This window comes from Dermacentor silvarum, chromosome 4, assembly GCF_013339745.2.
Source record: "Dermacentor silvarum isolate Dsil-2018 chromosome 4, BIME_Dsil_1.4, whole genome shotgun sequence".
Taxonomy (NCBI): Eukaryota; Metazoa; Arthropoda; class Arachnida; order Ixodida; family Ixodidae; genus Dermacentor; species Dermacentor silvarum.
Window position 1 is genome coordinate 20,671,175 of NC_051157.2, and position 14,725 is coordinate 20,685,899.

Consider the following 14,725-nt stretch of genomic DNA (forward strand, 5'->3'; position numbering starts at 1 on the left):
TCTAATGAACAATTATAGCGTAATAGTATTTTGTAAATACGGGCCGTGGCGCTGAATGGACAAAGGTTTTTGTTGGTAAGAATTCTTTGCCATTGGGCCGAGGCCTGCTTCGCTAATAATACGTCCGATATCCAGATTGGCCAGCGCCTGCACTCCATGAACAGTTCTAGCGTAAGAAGTTCTTCGCAAATTCGGACTCTGCTCATACAACCGTTATCTCCCAAAGCTAGGAGAAGTGTCGTCATAGCCGAAGACTCTGGTTATTTCGACCACGCGTGTTTCTTGAGGGATATCTAAGTCCACTCTGGGTTCTTTCATACTGTTTCGATTCGAATGAAGCCGTCACGGTGGTTAGACGAACCCGCGACCTTGTGCTACGCAGAAGAGCGTCATTGACAATAATGACAACAATGAATTACAGCCGCGGTTATTTACAAACATTCAACTCGTCGTGTGAGCGGCGGTTGATTATCGTTACTGGCTGTCGGCTGACGCGAGTAAGAAAGACGTCTATATTCTTTCGCTCTAAAGTTCTGCTGCACTGCGGAAACTACAGCACGCGGCAGCTGTTCAGTGGTTCCATTCTCAGAGCTTTTCGGACATTTGAGCTCCCCGTTATTTAGCAGAACGCTGGCTTCTAAAATGGCTAGTTATCGATGCTAGCCAGCGTACACGCGTAAGCCTGATGTGAACAGCCTTTACTTGAGATAACCTCTTCGCTAGTTCGGTTATATTCCGCCAGGTGTTGTTTCGCCAGGTTGTGCAGTGCTGCACCGTTTTAGTGAAGCCTTGCGCGCAACGGCAAAAGAACAAAAAAAGTAATAAAAAAGGTCGCCGATAGGCGAGAAAATAGAAAGAAGAATAAAACAAGCACCAAAAAGAAAAAAAAATGCGCTTGCAGGAAACGAGTTTTTTTCTTCGTCCCGTCGTTCGCTCCGAAATATTCTCACCGAACGCGGAACGCTCTTTCTCAGCTAGGTGGCCTCCTCCGCTCGCCCCCTCTCCCGCGCCGTTATAACGCACGCCGCAACAACACACACACGCACAGACCCCGCCGCCAGCGAGGTATATCTCGCTCGCCCGTTTGTGGACACCCCTCCTCACCGGACTGGTCGAGTTTCCACAGCGCGCGAGCGTCCTACGGCTGCGAAACAACGCGTACGCAGAGTGCCACTTGCCATGTTCTCGGTCATCGTGTTCGTCGTCGCCGTCGTCTGCTGCTGCTCCGTTCAGCGGTGCGCAGCTGACGACGTCCGCGCGACGCCAGCGATGCCGTCGTCGACGCCGAACCCCGGCGGTGCCACGGAGGAGCTCAAGTCGGCCTCCAACGAGTCGCTGGTGGAGGCACCGCCTCCTCCAACGACGCAGCAGTTGGATCCGGACTACGGGGAAGGCGAAGACGACGCCGAAGATGACGAGGAGTCGCCGGCGAACGACGCACAGGTGACGGCATCCTCCGCTCAGTCGGTCGGTAGGGCGCTGCGTGGGTTTACTGTCTTTCGCTGTGCAATCCGACCTCCAGCGAAATTATGCGCACGTTTCCACGAGTCTCACGACGGGGTCTAATGCCTCGCCGTCGTGTCGTATTTCTTCAACATCTGCTAATTATAGAAGCCACATGCACACGTGCAGTGGCTCCGGCTGACGATTCTGAAAGCGAATCTAACTTCGTAGCGTTTGATCGTTAAAAGCCATAGGCTGACAACATGGTTATTTCTTCACCTCGGGGTGGATTTAGAGTTTCCTCAAATGAAGAAGAAACATTTAGGCAAGAATCTCAATGATAGCCGGAGAGACAATGGGGTCCGCGCAGAAACCATCGAACTTCCAGTGTCGTTCGAATACGGCACGAATATATCACACTATGCTGCCGTGTACGTTTTCTACACTACGTTCACTCTTTCGCGCTGTTCCCCACATTCCTACGTTTCAGAGTGTTCGTTCAAAAAAGAGCACGTTCATCAAGTCTTCCATCCATAATGGCAAACCTTTCGCCAGTCCATTGTAAAGTGAAAAATGACTGCATAGTGAACTTATTCAGTTTGTGCATGCGTTCTCAGCGTAAGGTGTCATGTACATACGGTCATTATCTGTGCGTATTTTGTTTCTTTTTTTTTTAGTAAATGTGTGTACAGGAGAAGTTGGCATCAAGGGTGATGATGCCCGGTACTCCTTCGCTTTTAGGCAAACACTACTTATAAAACATTGGCTCGATAAAACAAACAAACGAGTAAAAAAGTCGCAGACAGTACGTAACAAAAATAGACCGGCTAGAACAGACATAAAAAAGAGATACAATATCAATATAGAAGGTAAATATAGGTCCGAAAGCGCTCACGCAAAGTTCACATAAAGTTCAAATTGGCTTATGGTGTTGGGTTGCTAAGCACAAGGTCGCGAGATCAAATCCCGGCCAAAGCGGCCGCATTTCGATGGGGGCGAAACGCAGAAAACACCCGTGTACTTAGATTTAGTTGCACATCAAAGAACCCCAGGTGGTCCAGATTAATCCGCAGTCCCCCACTACGGCGTGCCTCATAATTATATGGTGGTTTTGGCACCTAAAACCCCATAATTTAAGTTCAAATTGGCGAATGTTGCGTGAGAACAGAAACTTGCACGGCAAGTAATGTCACTTAAGAATATAGTTTTATTCATGGTATAAATAAACTTTCTGAAAATTTTATTATTTGAAATATACAGATGCGAGCGGGAACTAATTTATATTTACACAGCACGAATAACGCTAACGCACAGAAGACGTTGTACTGATGCACAGACGCAGGCCGAACGATCGCTGCTTACTGGCTGGTTTAGTGAAAGAATTCACAGGGGCGAAAAAATGCGCACACGCGCCGCCGCCGCTCAAAAATACAAGGCACAAAGAATAAAAATAAAAGATTACTCAGTCAATCGCTGCCCTGCTTAACAATTTTCACATATCCCGCTGAACAATCACACGAACGCGTCTTGTCACTGCGCATAATATAGACGACATAACTATAGGCTCGAAATACACCTCGCGTGATTGATGCATAGCTAAGCCTCATTTGCCAACAGCTCGATTTAACCAATTAACGAAAGGCGAATTTTAAGAGACTAGGAAGCTTGAAACAGAGGCACATGGTCCTATGCGATTGCAAAGGCCTGGGAGAGTCGTCATGACTGAGCAAACCATCAGAATTGAAAGTCTTGTCGCCATATATCTCAAGGAGATTCCTGTTGAGACAAAATATTGCATTCAATCTTATCTGTATATTTAGATCAGTAAAGGAGCCCTTGCTAGCAGCTTACTCACTATATTCTAATGTTAAATTTAGAGACAATTGCTTCATCAAATTTAGTTCTTAATTCTGCTCATATGGCTACACACTCCAGCTGCAGCCGTTCCTTCATATGAGAGTAGAGATTTAATTTTCAACAGAAGTTTCCGCGCTTTACATGTATCTTATATGAACGTAAACCCTCTGGCACCATGAATTCAGCCGTGAAAAGAAAACACTTTTGTGTATGTAAATATGTGTACAAGTATACATATTTCATGCTTAAAGTTGATGCTAAGGGCAATGCACCAAGAATTATCTCGCAAGTCTTAATTGTGTCTCTCTAGACAAACGCAGGTAAGCAAACAAGTTGCCGCAGATTTCTTTCTTTTTTATTTATATATTTTTTGACCGCACAGTTTTGCCATAGCGCATATTATAGTTATGTAAATGCGCGCAGGCTTTCTTTGTGACGAGGTTGCATTAGTGGTCCGTGGAACTTACCATCCCTAACTAACCGCCCTTAGTCGGTAGGCTGGTGGTCTCTCCGTATCCCGGAAGCTCTCAGCACTTTCTCTCTTACGACCTTTGGCCCTGGACAATTATCATTCGACAAGTTCACTTGTCCAGCACAGCGCGTGTCTACCTAACTGGAAGAAAAAAAAACCATTAGAGCACACAATTGCGATGAATTCATTTGCACAACGCGTGTCTAGCTAATCCGGATTATTGTCAGCACTGCAGACCCGCAGGTTTTGACCGAAGCTGAATCAATAAATTTAAATATGTGGTCACCAGAGTTAGAGGGAGTGAAGTTTTAACTCTCTGGAGGCAAATAATGTACGCGCTGCAAGCGACGGTTGGCGCATTGTGAGATAACAAGACTGCGTATGAAGGAGTCAAGGCATTTCCAAGGATACGGCTATTTATAAAAGGTATGCACCTTCTGCGTTTTTGCATAACAAAGTGACGCACTTCTGGCCAGCAAGTCCAAATATTTTCTTACGCACACAAATCCGGTCGTATAGGAATCGTGTCTGAAAAATCCCTTAAAATCACACCACGAGAAACGGTCGACGGTTCGTGCTGTATTCTGGACAAACATTATGGTCAAGCATGTTCTCAATCCGATAGCGGAAACAGAGCATGTCCATACGCGTGAAGGAAATCTCAACCGTGTATACTACATAAGACAGTTGTGTTGCTTCGAGCAGCTTTGTCGAGAACGAAGTAAAACAAGCCGCGTTAGAATTTCAAATAAACTATAACGTCCAACACCACAATTGGCTGAAATCTTCTCTTAAGAACAATTCTGGCGTAAGAAGTTTTTCTGAATTTGAGCCCTGAGCATGCTTAACAACTTGACGTGACTCAGCGCACGGCCTATGCAACTGTGGTAGTTTTTACGCATACCCCCCTTCGTCTTTACTCTTTCTTTTTTATTCATTTTTTTTTGCAAGATAACGTCGTGATACAGTCCGTCAACGTAAATGCAGTGACCGTGAGTCGCATACAAAATGAGGAAAAAGCAGCCCCTGCTCTTAATGAGAGGGATTTTCGCGGCATTGTTCCAGCCTTGTGGCGCTCCAGGGTCACGTAATCTTTTTCGTTTCTTTTAACTGCTCGCGCTTTATAACGCGTGCAACAGTGTCTGTATTCTGCTGCGTGTTCACCAGAAGTCCAAATGCCCCCAAGGCGAAAAAAAAGAAAGAAAAGAAGGCGCGAGAAATGCTAGGCTAGGCGCTCATTGTATATGGAAACTGCAGCTTAAAGCACGACCACGCTTTTTTCTAAGCGCAAGTACACGCAACGTGCAGAAAAGGCAATTCGCCTGACAATTGCCCATTTGCGTTTTCGTTGCATACAGACCGCGAACAGCTAAGAGTCGCTCATCCCCGCTGAGTGTAAAAACCAAATGAATAATTAAAGAAGCATTCACGCCATGGTGTGGGCGACCAGTTGTCGCAGGCTCAGCGTATATATGACATTTTGCATCTGAACGTGACGGAGCGAGTTTGACCTCTGGTCAAAGCGACCACATTCCTTTGACGCGCAATGGTATAACTTTCTTTTGGCGAGCATTGGGCGCGCGTTAACGAACCCCAAGCTCTCTCACTGTGACGTCTCTCATCAACTGTGTTGCTTTATTGCACGTAACCCTATACACACAACTGTCTATATCTTATCCCTATTGAAAAAAAAAGAGAACATATCCCATGTTTCTTGTATTCACAATGCTATATGATTGTACGGGATACTGTGTGTAAATCCGGATGTTCCCATTTAATCCCGTGTGGCCATTAATGTTTATGGTATATACGGCATGGGGGTCCTTTTTAGTAGGCATTATTTTATCGCGCAGTTTCGAACAGTTACGTCGAAATGGGTGGATACAATATAGAAAATTACGACTTCGACAGCCGATTATTCTAGTCCCCCCTTAGGTAGTGCTATAACAATCGCGAGCCGCAGAGGAAATGTGAAAGATACAATCTCGGGCTGTGAAACAAAAAGTAATATTATAGGAATAGGTGCTTAAAGTCTCTGGAAGGACTTTTTATCGAAGTAATTAAAGCACTTCTCCGTGTCTCTCGAGAGCCGTCCGATATATGTCGTCCGATAGCTCGCTGTCCTTCCTTATTACACACTTCAAGTATTGTGTGCTACAGCAAGGCATCCCTGTCCCGTACGCTACGTTTTTTTTTTTTTTTCTGTCGCAGATAGAGAGAACAGCGGGATAATTAATTGCCGCGAAGTCCCTGCAAGTACAAATTGCTGCTGTCAGACTAATCCGCAGCGTGATGGCGGAGCGAGGGCGTCCTGCCAAGGCACTGCGATAGAAATACTCCGAAAATAATTATTATATTAGTGAACAGCTGTCAAACATTGGAGGCCGCTCACCTGTGTGAGGCGCAAGGTCGCTTACACGCGGGACATGCTGCTCGCAGGACCTTATTGAGTTAACAAATGGCCCAAATGGAACAACAGCTAACGACTTTGTTGCAACCCACTCGGCCCTTCATCACAAGGCAATTCGTTATACATATTTCAACTCGACAAACTATCCCGCGGCTTGCTTCGTTCCCTTCCTCCGCTCGCCACCGTCCGACTAACTGCCGGCGGAAAAGAGATGCGCCTGAGTTACTGCGATGCTATGCACTTGCGGCCAGCGTAGCGGAACGCTGGGCTGCGAAGATAGTGGTCTCATTAGAATGAGTTACGGCAACGTAGAGGGCAACCTACTGCGGCCCAGACTCCGCGAGGCATCTCTTGGAACATGTCCCGATTACTCGCTTGTGGCGTGCCGCATATGCGTTTTGCAATTTTGTAATGATGGGCGCAACTCTGCAGTTGCGTCTTAATGACCGCTGTAACCACGGTTGCGTGAACAATGTGAAGTTTTATTGTCTGTACGTTGGGCACGTGCGGTAGATCAGAAACGTCGGGCCATTGGTGACGAACGAAAAATCGCGCGCATGCGAAAACGGGCACAGAGGCATGAGACGGCACAACGCTGACTAAGACAAACAGTGAGAACGCCTCTAATGGGAACGCCCTTCCTGACTTCTTATATTTATATATGTCTGCCCTCTTTGAAACCCTTATGCCCCCAACCCAGTGCAGGGTAGCAAATCGGGAACTCTTATCTGGCTAGGCTTCCTATACGCGGCAATAAATTTAATAAAATAAAATAAACTATATTCTCTAAGATCGACGTCTTCTTCATGGTTGAAAATACTGCAAGAACAATTTACGGCCTGTTTTCATTTACAACTTCCTAAGTCGTAGAATGAATTGCCTCAGCACATACCTTTAGCAACATCGCTCTGCATTTTCAAACACAAGCGTCGTTCGCATATCACTATCAGTGAATAAATATTAACTGATAACATGTACAATCATACTCATGAACGGTCACACTTAATCACAATACCTGCGTTTTGGATTTAAACGCTTTGCTATCAGACATATGAAAAAAAATTTTTTTTCATCTTTTTTGTTGGCTTATCTTTCCTACCTTGTACCCAAGTGTGTTACACCTTAGTTGAGTTAGTACTTGCTCTGAAAGTTTCTTGTACCTTACGTGCGCATGTTCTGTGATTTCATATTGTATTTGTCAATGGTTTGCCGAATCTCAAGTGATCATCACTGTTAACACAAAGACCCCTCTCACAACCAATACTTGAGTTTTGGGACCCCAACTGCATATATTCACGTATGTATATACACGTATAATAAAAGAAGCAATAAACTTCCTCCTCCTTCTTTATTCTCTTTATTTCCTCTATTTCAAGCTATCTCTTAACTGCAAAAGGGCGCTATATATGGGATATATGTACACACGTTCATGATAAACATGCATTGCACATGGCAACACTATATACAATGCTCTATCGAAGTTTGAATACCTGATCTGAGAAAGTGCACTTCTTAATTCGATAGTTTCAGGTCGAACCGTGGAGCCGATACACTGCGCTCCTAGTCTGTGAGTAATTTCGGCTTCGATTAATTCGCGCACTTGCTTGCTTTTATTTTTGATGGTGATTTCTGCTTCATGACAAAGTGGCCGATATACGCACTTGCCACAGTGCAATGCAAGAAAGCAATTCTTTTGGTTTCTTATTGTTATTGTGTTTTCTTAATCTTTCATTACCGCGTTTCGATATGAGGGAGAGAGAGAAGTCCTATAATGACTGATGATCTTAAAAACTTTGAAATAAGCCACTCATATATTTTACATAAGTGAACTAGTATCAATATACTTTTTAAAAAAACTGCGATGTTCAGTCTAAAACTTACAAGAACGACGACTTGAATTCAGCTGTCCTATTTTTGTCAGTGTCTCGCAATTCCAAGTCCTCGAATATAAGACTGTCCTGTGCTGTCCCCAGTGTACTTTGTTTTGCCTCTGCTGAAGCGTTAGGTTGGTTGGTTTACTGGGTTCCCGCATTATTTTAACTTCAGCACTTTCTTTCGGCGTTGCACAAAAGCTCAACACAACGAGAGAACACAACGTCATCTGCATTTTCTAAAATGCTTCTTGTGCACACTGCTCCACGAGAATATTCAGTTTACCTTGTCAAAGAGGAAAATATTTAGTGCCGAACGTTGGTGGAACTTAGGTTCATTGCCAAGGTTTTAATATAGTGATCCAATAACATATAAATAACCACGATACGCTCATGAGGCACGCCGTAGTGGGTGACTTTGCAGAGAACACTCGGAAGAAAGATATCAGAACTCGCAACTACGTATTCGACGTGTTCGTCAGTAAGGCACGAAACCATCAGTAAATACATGTGATCGTCTCAGAAGCCTTCAAAAGCAGCGCAGCGTAGAAAGCGTTTCGACATCGTTCTTAAGTGCTTTCCGTAACGAAATAAAAAGCGCTACCTATAGCTGCGCGAAATACCTGCCCATCCACTTTCTGGAGACTTTCGGCACGTAGTATGCGAAAAACACGAAAACGGGATATCCGGTGCACAGCTGTTTTAGGCTCCGGTGCCACAGTTGCGAAACACGCGCACGTAATAAAAATGAATACAGACGTGTGAAAATTTCGAGGTGCGCTCAATTTTTTGTTGCACATGTACGGTGCACGCGTGACCGCATCTGCGCACGTGCGCCTCAAGTACGCTGAAGAGGCGTCAGCTCGCGTACGCATCACTGAAGAGCTCCCAAAGGCAGGCACAGCATTCGAAGCGATGGTGCGTAAGATGGAAAGGGGGAGGGGGGGGGGGAGGGAGGGAGGGGTCATGAGATGGAGTAAAGCGTGTCAGTGAATCGCGCATTCGAAATTTGTTTACGCATTACCGACGCGTACGCCCGCACCCAGACAAGCAACCATATAAACAAGACAAAAACAAAAGCGAGCTATCGCTTACAAATAAGAGTGCTTACAAGCTGTCTTAACAAATCTGTGCAACGCTATGGAAGTGTAAATGTGCGTCATACGTACAGGAGAGCTGCCTATACAGTTCCCTACGTTTCTATGTGGTCCGTGTCGTCTGTGTTCAAAACAAAAAAGCAAACAGACGACATCTTAAGGACCTCGGTATGACGTTAAAGCAACATTTGATCGGCGAGTGTGAACAGTTACTGACACGCGGTTTTTGAGCCGTGAAAGCAATGGTGTCGGTGGCTGCTTGTGAACTCTTCGCGGCTTCCGTAACGCTGCACGTTTTTGAGCGAGCCAGAGCTCTGCATCCTTTTCTATCCATCCCTGAAATGCCTCGACTTCCCCCGTGCCGCTGTCAGGCGCGAAGGAAACAAAATATAGAACGAGGCTGGCTTAAAAATGGAGTCTATGTACACTCATGCGGTCCTCAAACGTTGATTTTTTTTTCGTTTTCTCGATTCATATTATGTTTGCCGGGCCCTGTGAGAAAAAAGTAAACACACACGCAGACGCGAGGCGTGCGTCAAAAGTCAGCGCAGTCGTGACCGAATTCTCCGAGAGCCAAGCTCTCAGTGCCCTTCAGCGGAGAACATCGCTTCGCTCTTTTCTTTCCTTCTTTGCTTTGGCGCATCTTGTTTTCTTTCTTTTTTTTTTTTACTTGCGGATAGGACACAAAATTTTCATAAATAAAGAAGTGTCTGCGACGCATAAGAATGTTGGGTTGGTTTCGGGGGTAACGTTAAAGGAGAAACTACATGTTTGTTTTGCAACATCTAAGGAGACGACGCGCCTTTCCAGTTTTGTCTGTGCTGTTAATAATGCAGTTAAATCACAGCGCTTTATACACAAGGGAATGCAGAAACGAGACGCACAGGGTGCTGACTTTCAACTGACTTAATGGCATAGGACACACATACTTATAGAAACTTGTTGTACAGAATGATAAAAAAACAGAAAACGATACAGCATTGTTAAACTATCGCACGAAAGCAATATGTTTGTCAAGTAAGGTAATGGAGGTGGCGACATTGCTTGTCGAGGCCTCCTGTCAATTGGTGGGACTTTTTCAGGGCGTTCACAAAGTACATATTTGTCACGCTTGTTTTGATTAGCTTCGAATGTACGGATTCATACTTCATACATGTTGGCGCGGATCATGCGACCAACTTGTGTGGTTAGATTTTAATGTCAGTCTCAGGTCAAGAAATCTAATGCTATCTTTTTCTGGCAATTCATGCGTAATTTCTAGAAGACGCAATCATTCCTTGAAAACTGCTAAGATATCAATAACACCCGCGTCTAACGAAGCCTCATGCTTGTGAGCTTTTCAAATAAAACTACGTAATCGTCTGGAAAACTAAAGAATTTTAAAATAGATCAATTAAATCTTTTAACGCAACCAAAAAGACACTTGTCCTGGGAAGTCAAAACCAAAATCAATAAAGAAGAGCGCAATGCAGGAGCTTATGCAGACACCTTGTTCTTGCAAATAAATGTTGTCCGCCCACTCCACGTAAAGGGAGCTCAGGTAAAGACAGAACCTCTAAGAACCTCTCAACAGAAATCCATACACTTTTTCTCGAATTGACTAACTCCCATGCGATCTGTGCACTCTTCTACGGAATGTAATATATGAGCTTTTGGTGATGAATAATACAAATATTTTACATCATACGACAAGGTTATAACTTGCAAGATTGCGCCATGAGCTCCTGATAGAACCTGCTACTTCATAACCATTTCCCAAAAAAGGGTCGTCAAGTGGCAAAAGCTTCAACTTGTCTTGTATAAAACAACCTAAGCTCCCCTGCCATGGTCCTCTTTCAGATACAATGACCCTTAACGAAGAGTAAATCTTGTACCGTTTTAACGCTAAAGATACTTCTAGGAACTTTTGTTTGTTATTGCTAACTGTTCTAACGAAAGCTTTTTACACAGCCTCTTCGATTATTCTTGTCTATTCTGACTGCGTAAAAGGCTTTTGTTAGAATAGTGAGCTAAAAGCATTGACAGCGAAAAACAATAGTTCTTAGAACTGAACCACCGATTGTGATACAACGCTCAGGATGTTCACTACGTCGGCGTCTGCAGTCTTCAATTTTTGTCCTTCTCTTAATCTTTTCATCTCCTTTCACCTTCTCCCAATGCAGGATAGCCAACCGGGCTCAATCCTGGTTAAGTTTCCTCCATTTTTCTCTCTCTATTTACAGCGACAGCACTTACGATCTCGAAAGAGGCTTCGCTAACTCCGTTCCGTTACACCACGGCAAGCGTGGTTATGTCGCCGTCGTGTCGCGGTTGTGTCGTCGTCGTCGTTGTTGTTGTCATCGTATCATCATCAAGCCACCGTCGTTGTCATCCCGTTGTCCTTGTGATCGTGTCGTCGCCGTCGTCATCGTAGCGTTGTCGCCATTGCATACAGTTCGGGAGCTCCCCATGGATTGCAGGAGTTTCGCACATTTTTGGAGGCGTCGGGTGAAGTCGGCGGATCAAAAACTACTTCGGAGCCGAGGGAATCGCTTAAGGCTACTGATATTGTTTCATCCTTTCATCTTTCTTATTTTCTGTAATATTCTGCGTTTTCTTTTTCACGGTGGGAGGATATTAGTTCAAGATAGCAGGCTTTCACTATCCCATTTCCGCAAACGATGGCCACTTCATAAACATCGATAAGAACTACTACGAAGCGTCATTTATCTCATTAGACGTAATGTGTTTTTAAATCTCTTTTCCACCTTGTAGGATAGCAAACTTGGATTTCTCTGGTTAATTTTCCCGCTTTTTCTTTGTCGCTCCTTCTTTCTCTGGACGTCAGGAGCAGATAACAGATAATTAGCACTCTTGAGTCATGACAGGACTTCATGCAATACCGTCACTCAAGCATCATATATATTAAGAATGTGCCACATTCATGAACATTCAATCAAATATCGAAGAAATATAATAAACATATATCCCTTATAAAGACGAAGAGCGTTTCTTTTGTGAGAATTTCGCGTACAACCCGATATGAAACAGAAGGTATGCCTACGCACATGTCAAATTCCATTCACTTTCGGACGCTTTATCTCCCGCTCATTCCAACAGAACCGCTGCCGTCCGCAAAGCAGGAGCCGCCCCCGCACCTATATGTAGTCGCGGTACATCGCACTCACTCTACCCACAGAGAGCGAACACAACATGACGACGACGTGCCTGGATACAGCTCACGTATCTCGAATGGCCTGTTCGAAAGACGCGGTCTCGAAAGACGCGTTCACAAAAAAAAAAAAAAAAAAAAAAAAAGCAGAAACAAAGGGGGAGGGGGGGGGTGCTCTTGAGAATCCGAGAATCACGGCCCGCCGAGCTTCAGGAAAGGAAGGATGCTTTCGAAACGAAATGGTCAAAAATTACTTGGAAAATAAAAATAAAGCACGAAAGCAATGCACGTCAATTTTTGTATGCGTGGGTGCTCTGCCTATAGAGTTTGCGAAGGGCAAATCTGCACAGATCTGTACAGCGTTTTGCAGTGAACTGTAAGTGCAGACCGTATCAGACGAGAATTGACATAGTGGTGCGCATCAATTACTGTTTTTTTTTCTCTCTCTCTCTTTTTTTCCCCTTCTTTTCTTCTTTTCTAACGAGGCGAGCCACTTCAAGTTCGCGAGCGACTGGTTTGCGAAAGTACCTCTGCCCGGGGCTCAAAGGGCATCGCATCATCCTATATGCTGGCACACGTGCTCAGATCTTAGCCGTAACGGAGGAGATTCAATTTCTGACGAACGAAGTGGCACTCATTTGCCGTGCCTTATATCGCGATGCGCCGCTGCGTTGCCATCATACAGCAGCCCTCATGACGCAAACCGAGTGAGACGGCTGTCAAATGTCAGCGCGGGCGGACGCGTAGCAAAGACGGGAAGAATCGTTTATTCGTAGATGTGGCAACGTCAGTTTCCCCTCCTGTTAGATGCCAACATAAGTGCATACACCGGGAGCTAACTTTCTAGAGTTTCTTATTGCGACAACACTTTGCTTTTAAATTAACTTGAAGGACTTTCTCCCGCCAAGTCACCTCAGAGTCGTATAGGTTAACAGAATAATCTCGTTTTGCGAGGCAACCACTTAAACTGATCGTGCGTCGTAGAAAAGGACGAAAAAGCAAGGGTCGTCAACTCTGTTCATGCTGTAGTGAAACAAGAACACTATAAAAAAAACGACACGTTACAGAGAGCAGCGCCGAATTATGTGACGCAGCTAGCGTCTAAAAGGGACTGTAATTTGATCACAATTATCAAGACTTACACTGACACTATCTAACATAACTTGAACTATTCAAATTCACGAAAAACTTGAACCATTACTTTCCCAATTTTATGAAAGGATTTCGAAGAGACGGGTCTTCCAGTGACGGTGCTGTTGACTGCGATACAGAAAAAAAAATTTACCGCCGGCTATAGTCGAAGCTGTTTTCCTGGACATTAAGGCCGCATACAACAATGATGCGCTTCAACATACAGGCGTTGGTGGCCTGCTATATGCATGGATTGTTAGTTATCTAAGTGGCCGCACCGTGTATGTGTCGACAACATTGCTCTTTTCCACTTCCTTGCCCTTTTTCTGGTCACCTCTCACTCTCTTCAACAACATTCCTCTGCTTTAAGAGAGTCTTTCGCATTCCACGTTTCGCAGCTGTTCGAAGGCCCTTCAAACTATCTCGCTTTCTTTCAACCAGTTTTCAGCACCTTTGGCATTCCTTACCTTGCAGCCCTTACAAGTTCTTAGGGTCGAGTTTCTGAATGTCCGTCGCTTCTCCGATGACAAACATATCAAGACCGCTGAGCGGCTTCAGCATTCACCGCGGATTGCACCATCTGACAATGCGGGGCTGCAAAATCTTAAGCCGTGTTGTGCCCATTGACGTATAAGTGTAGAAAATCAATCGACTGTATGTAGAACCATATAAATAATTTTCGCTGCGTATTATATGAATAGGAACTTACTTTATTCCTTCGCTTTCTTCTTCAAGTTAAAAACTTTTTATCGTCAGCAACAGAAAACAAAAGAACATCGGGTTGATTCTCAGCGCTTTTTTTTTTCGTAAAAACTGTATATTTTCCTGCCCACTTTGCCATCGTCTCGCCCGCTGTCCATTTTGACTGGTGTCCAGTCTTACAGAGCATTTTTACGTAAGAACGCCTTTCTAATTCCTTAATTACGTAATTACGCAACATCTGAGTTACGGTGACGGTCGTCGGTTGAGCTTCTTGTCGGTCCCTAGACAGTCATCCTGTCTAGGGGGCGACAAGAAGCTGTTCGTCAGTGGTCAAGAAATCGTCGTCAATCGTCAATCTCGCATCAGTACGACCATGTTGTCAGTTTCTCCGCTCTAAAGGACGACCAGCGTCGTCCTGGAAGCTTCTCTTCCTTGTGGTCACTCTTCTGTTCACTGGCGTTATCATTCAACCATGCATTAGCTCACCAAGTTCTCTACTCTATTGAATAACATTTACTTCATCAGTTCATGCATAGCAGACGAGGAGGATGTTGCCACGCACTTTCTAAACATGGGGATCGTTGGAACATT

At 44.6% G+C, this 14,725-nt stretch overlaps 1 protein-coding gene across 1 annotated transcript in view; it reads left to right on the plus strand.

The window, feature by feature from the left end:
• The first annotated feature begins 1,047 nt into the window (after positions 1 to 1,047).
• The window catches only part of LOC119449593 (ganglioside GM2 activator), a 46,733-nt gene continuing 33,055 nt past the window's right edge, over positions 1,048 to 14,725 (plus strand). The window contains exon 1 of the mRNA XM_037712805.2: positions 1,048 to 1,443. Within this exon, the coding sequence (XP_037568733.1) occupies positions 1,180 to 1,443 (264 nt within the window). The 5' untranslated portion in view covers positions 1,048 to 1,179. The remainder of the gene's footprint in view (positions 1,444 to 14,725) is intronic.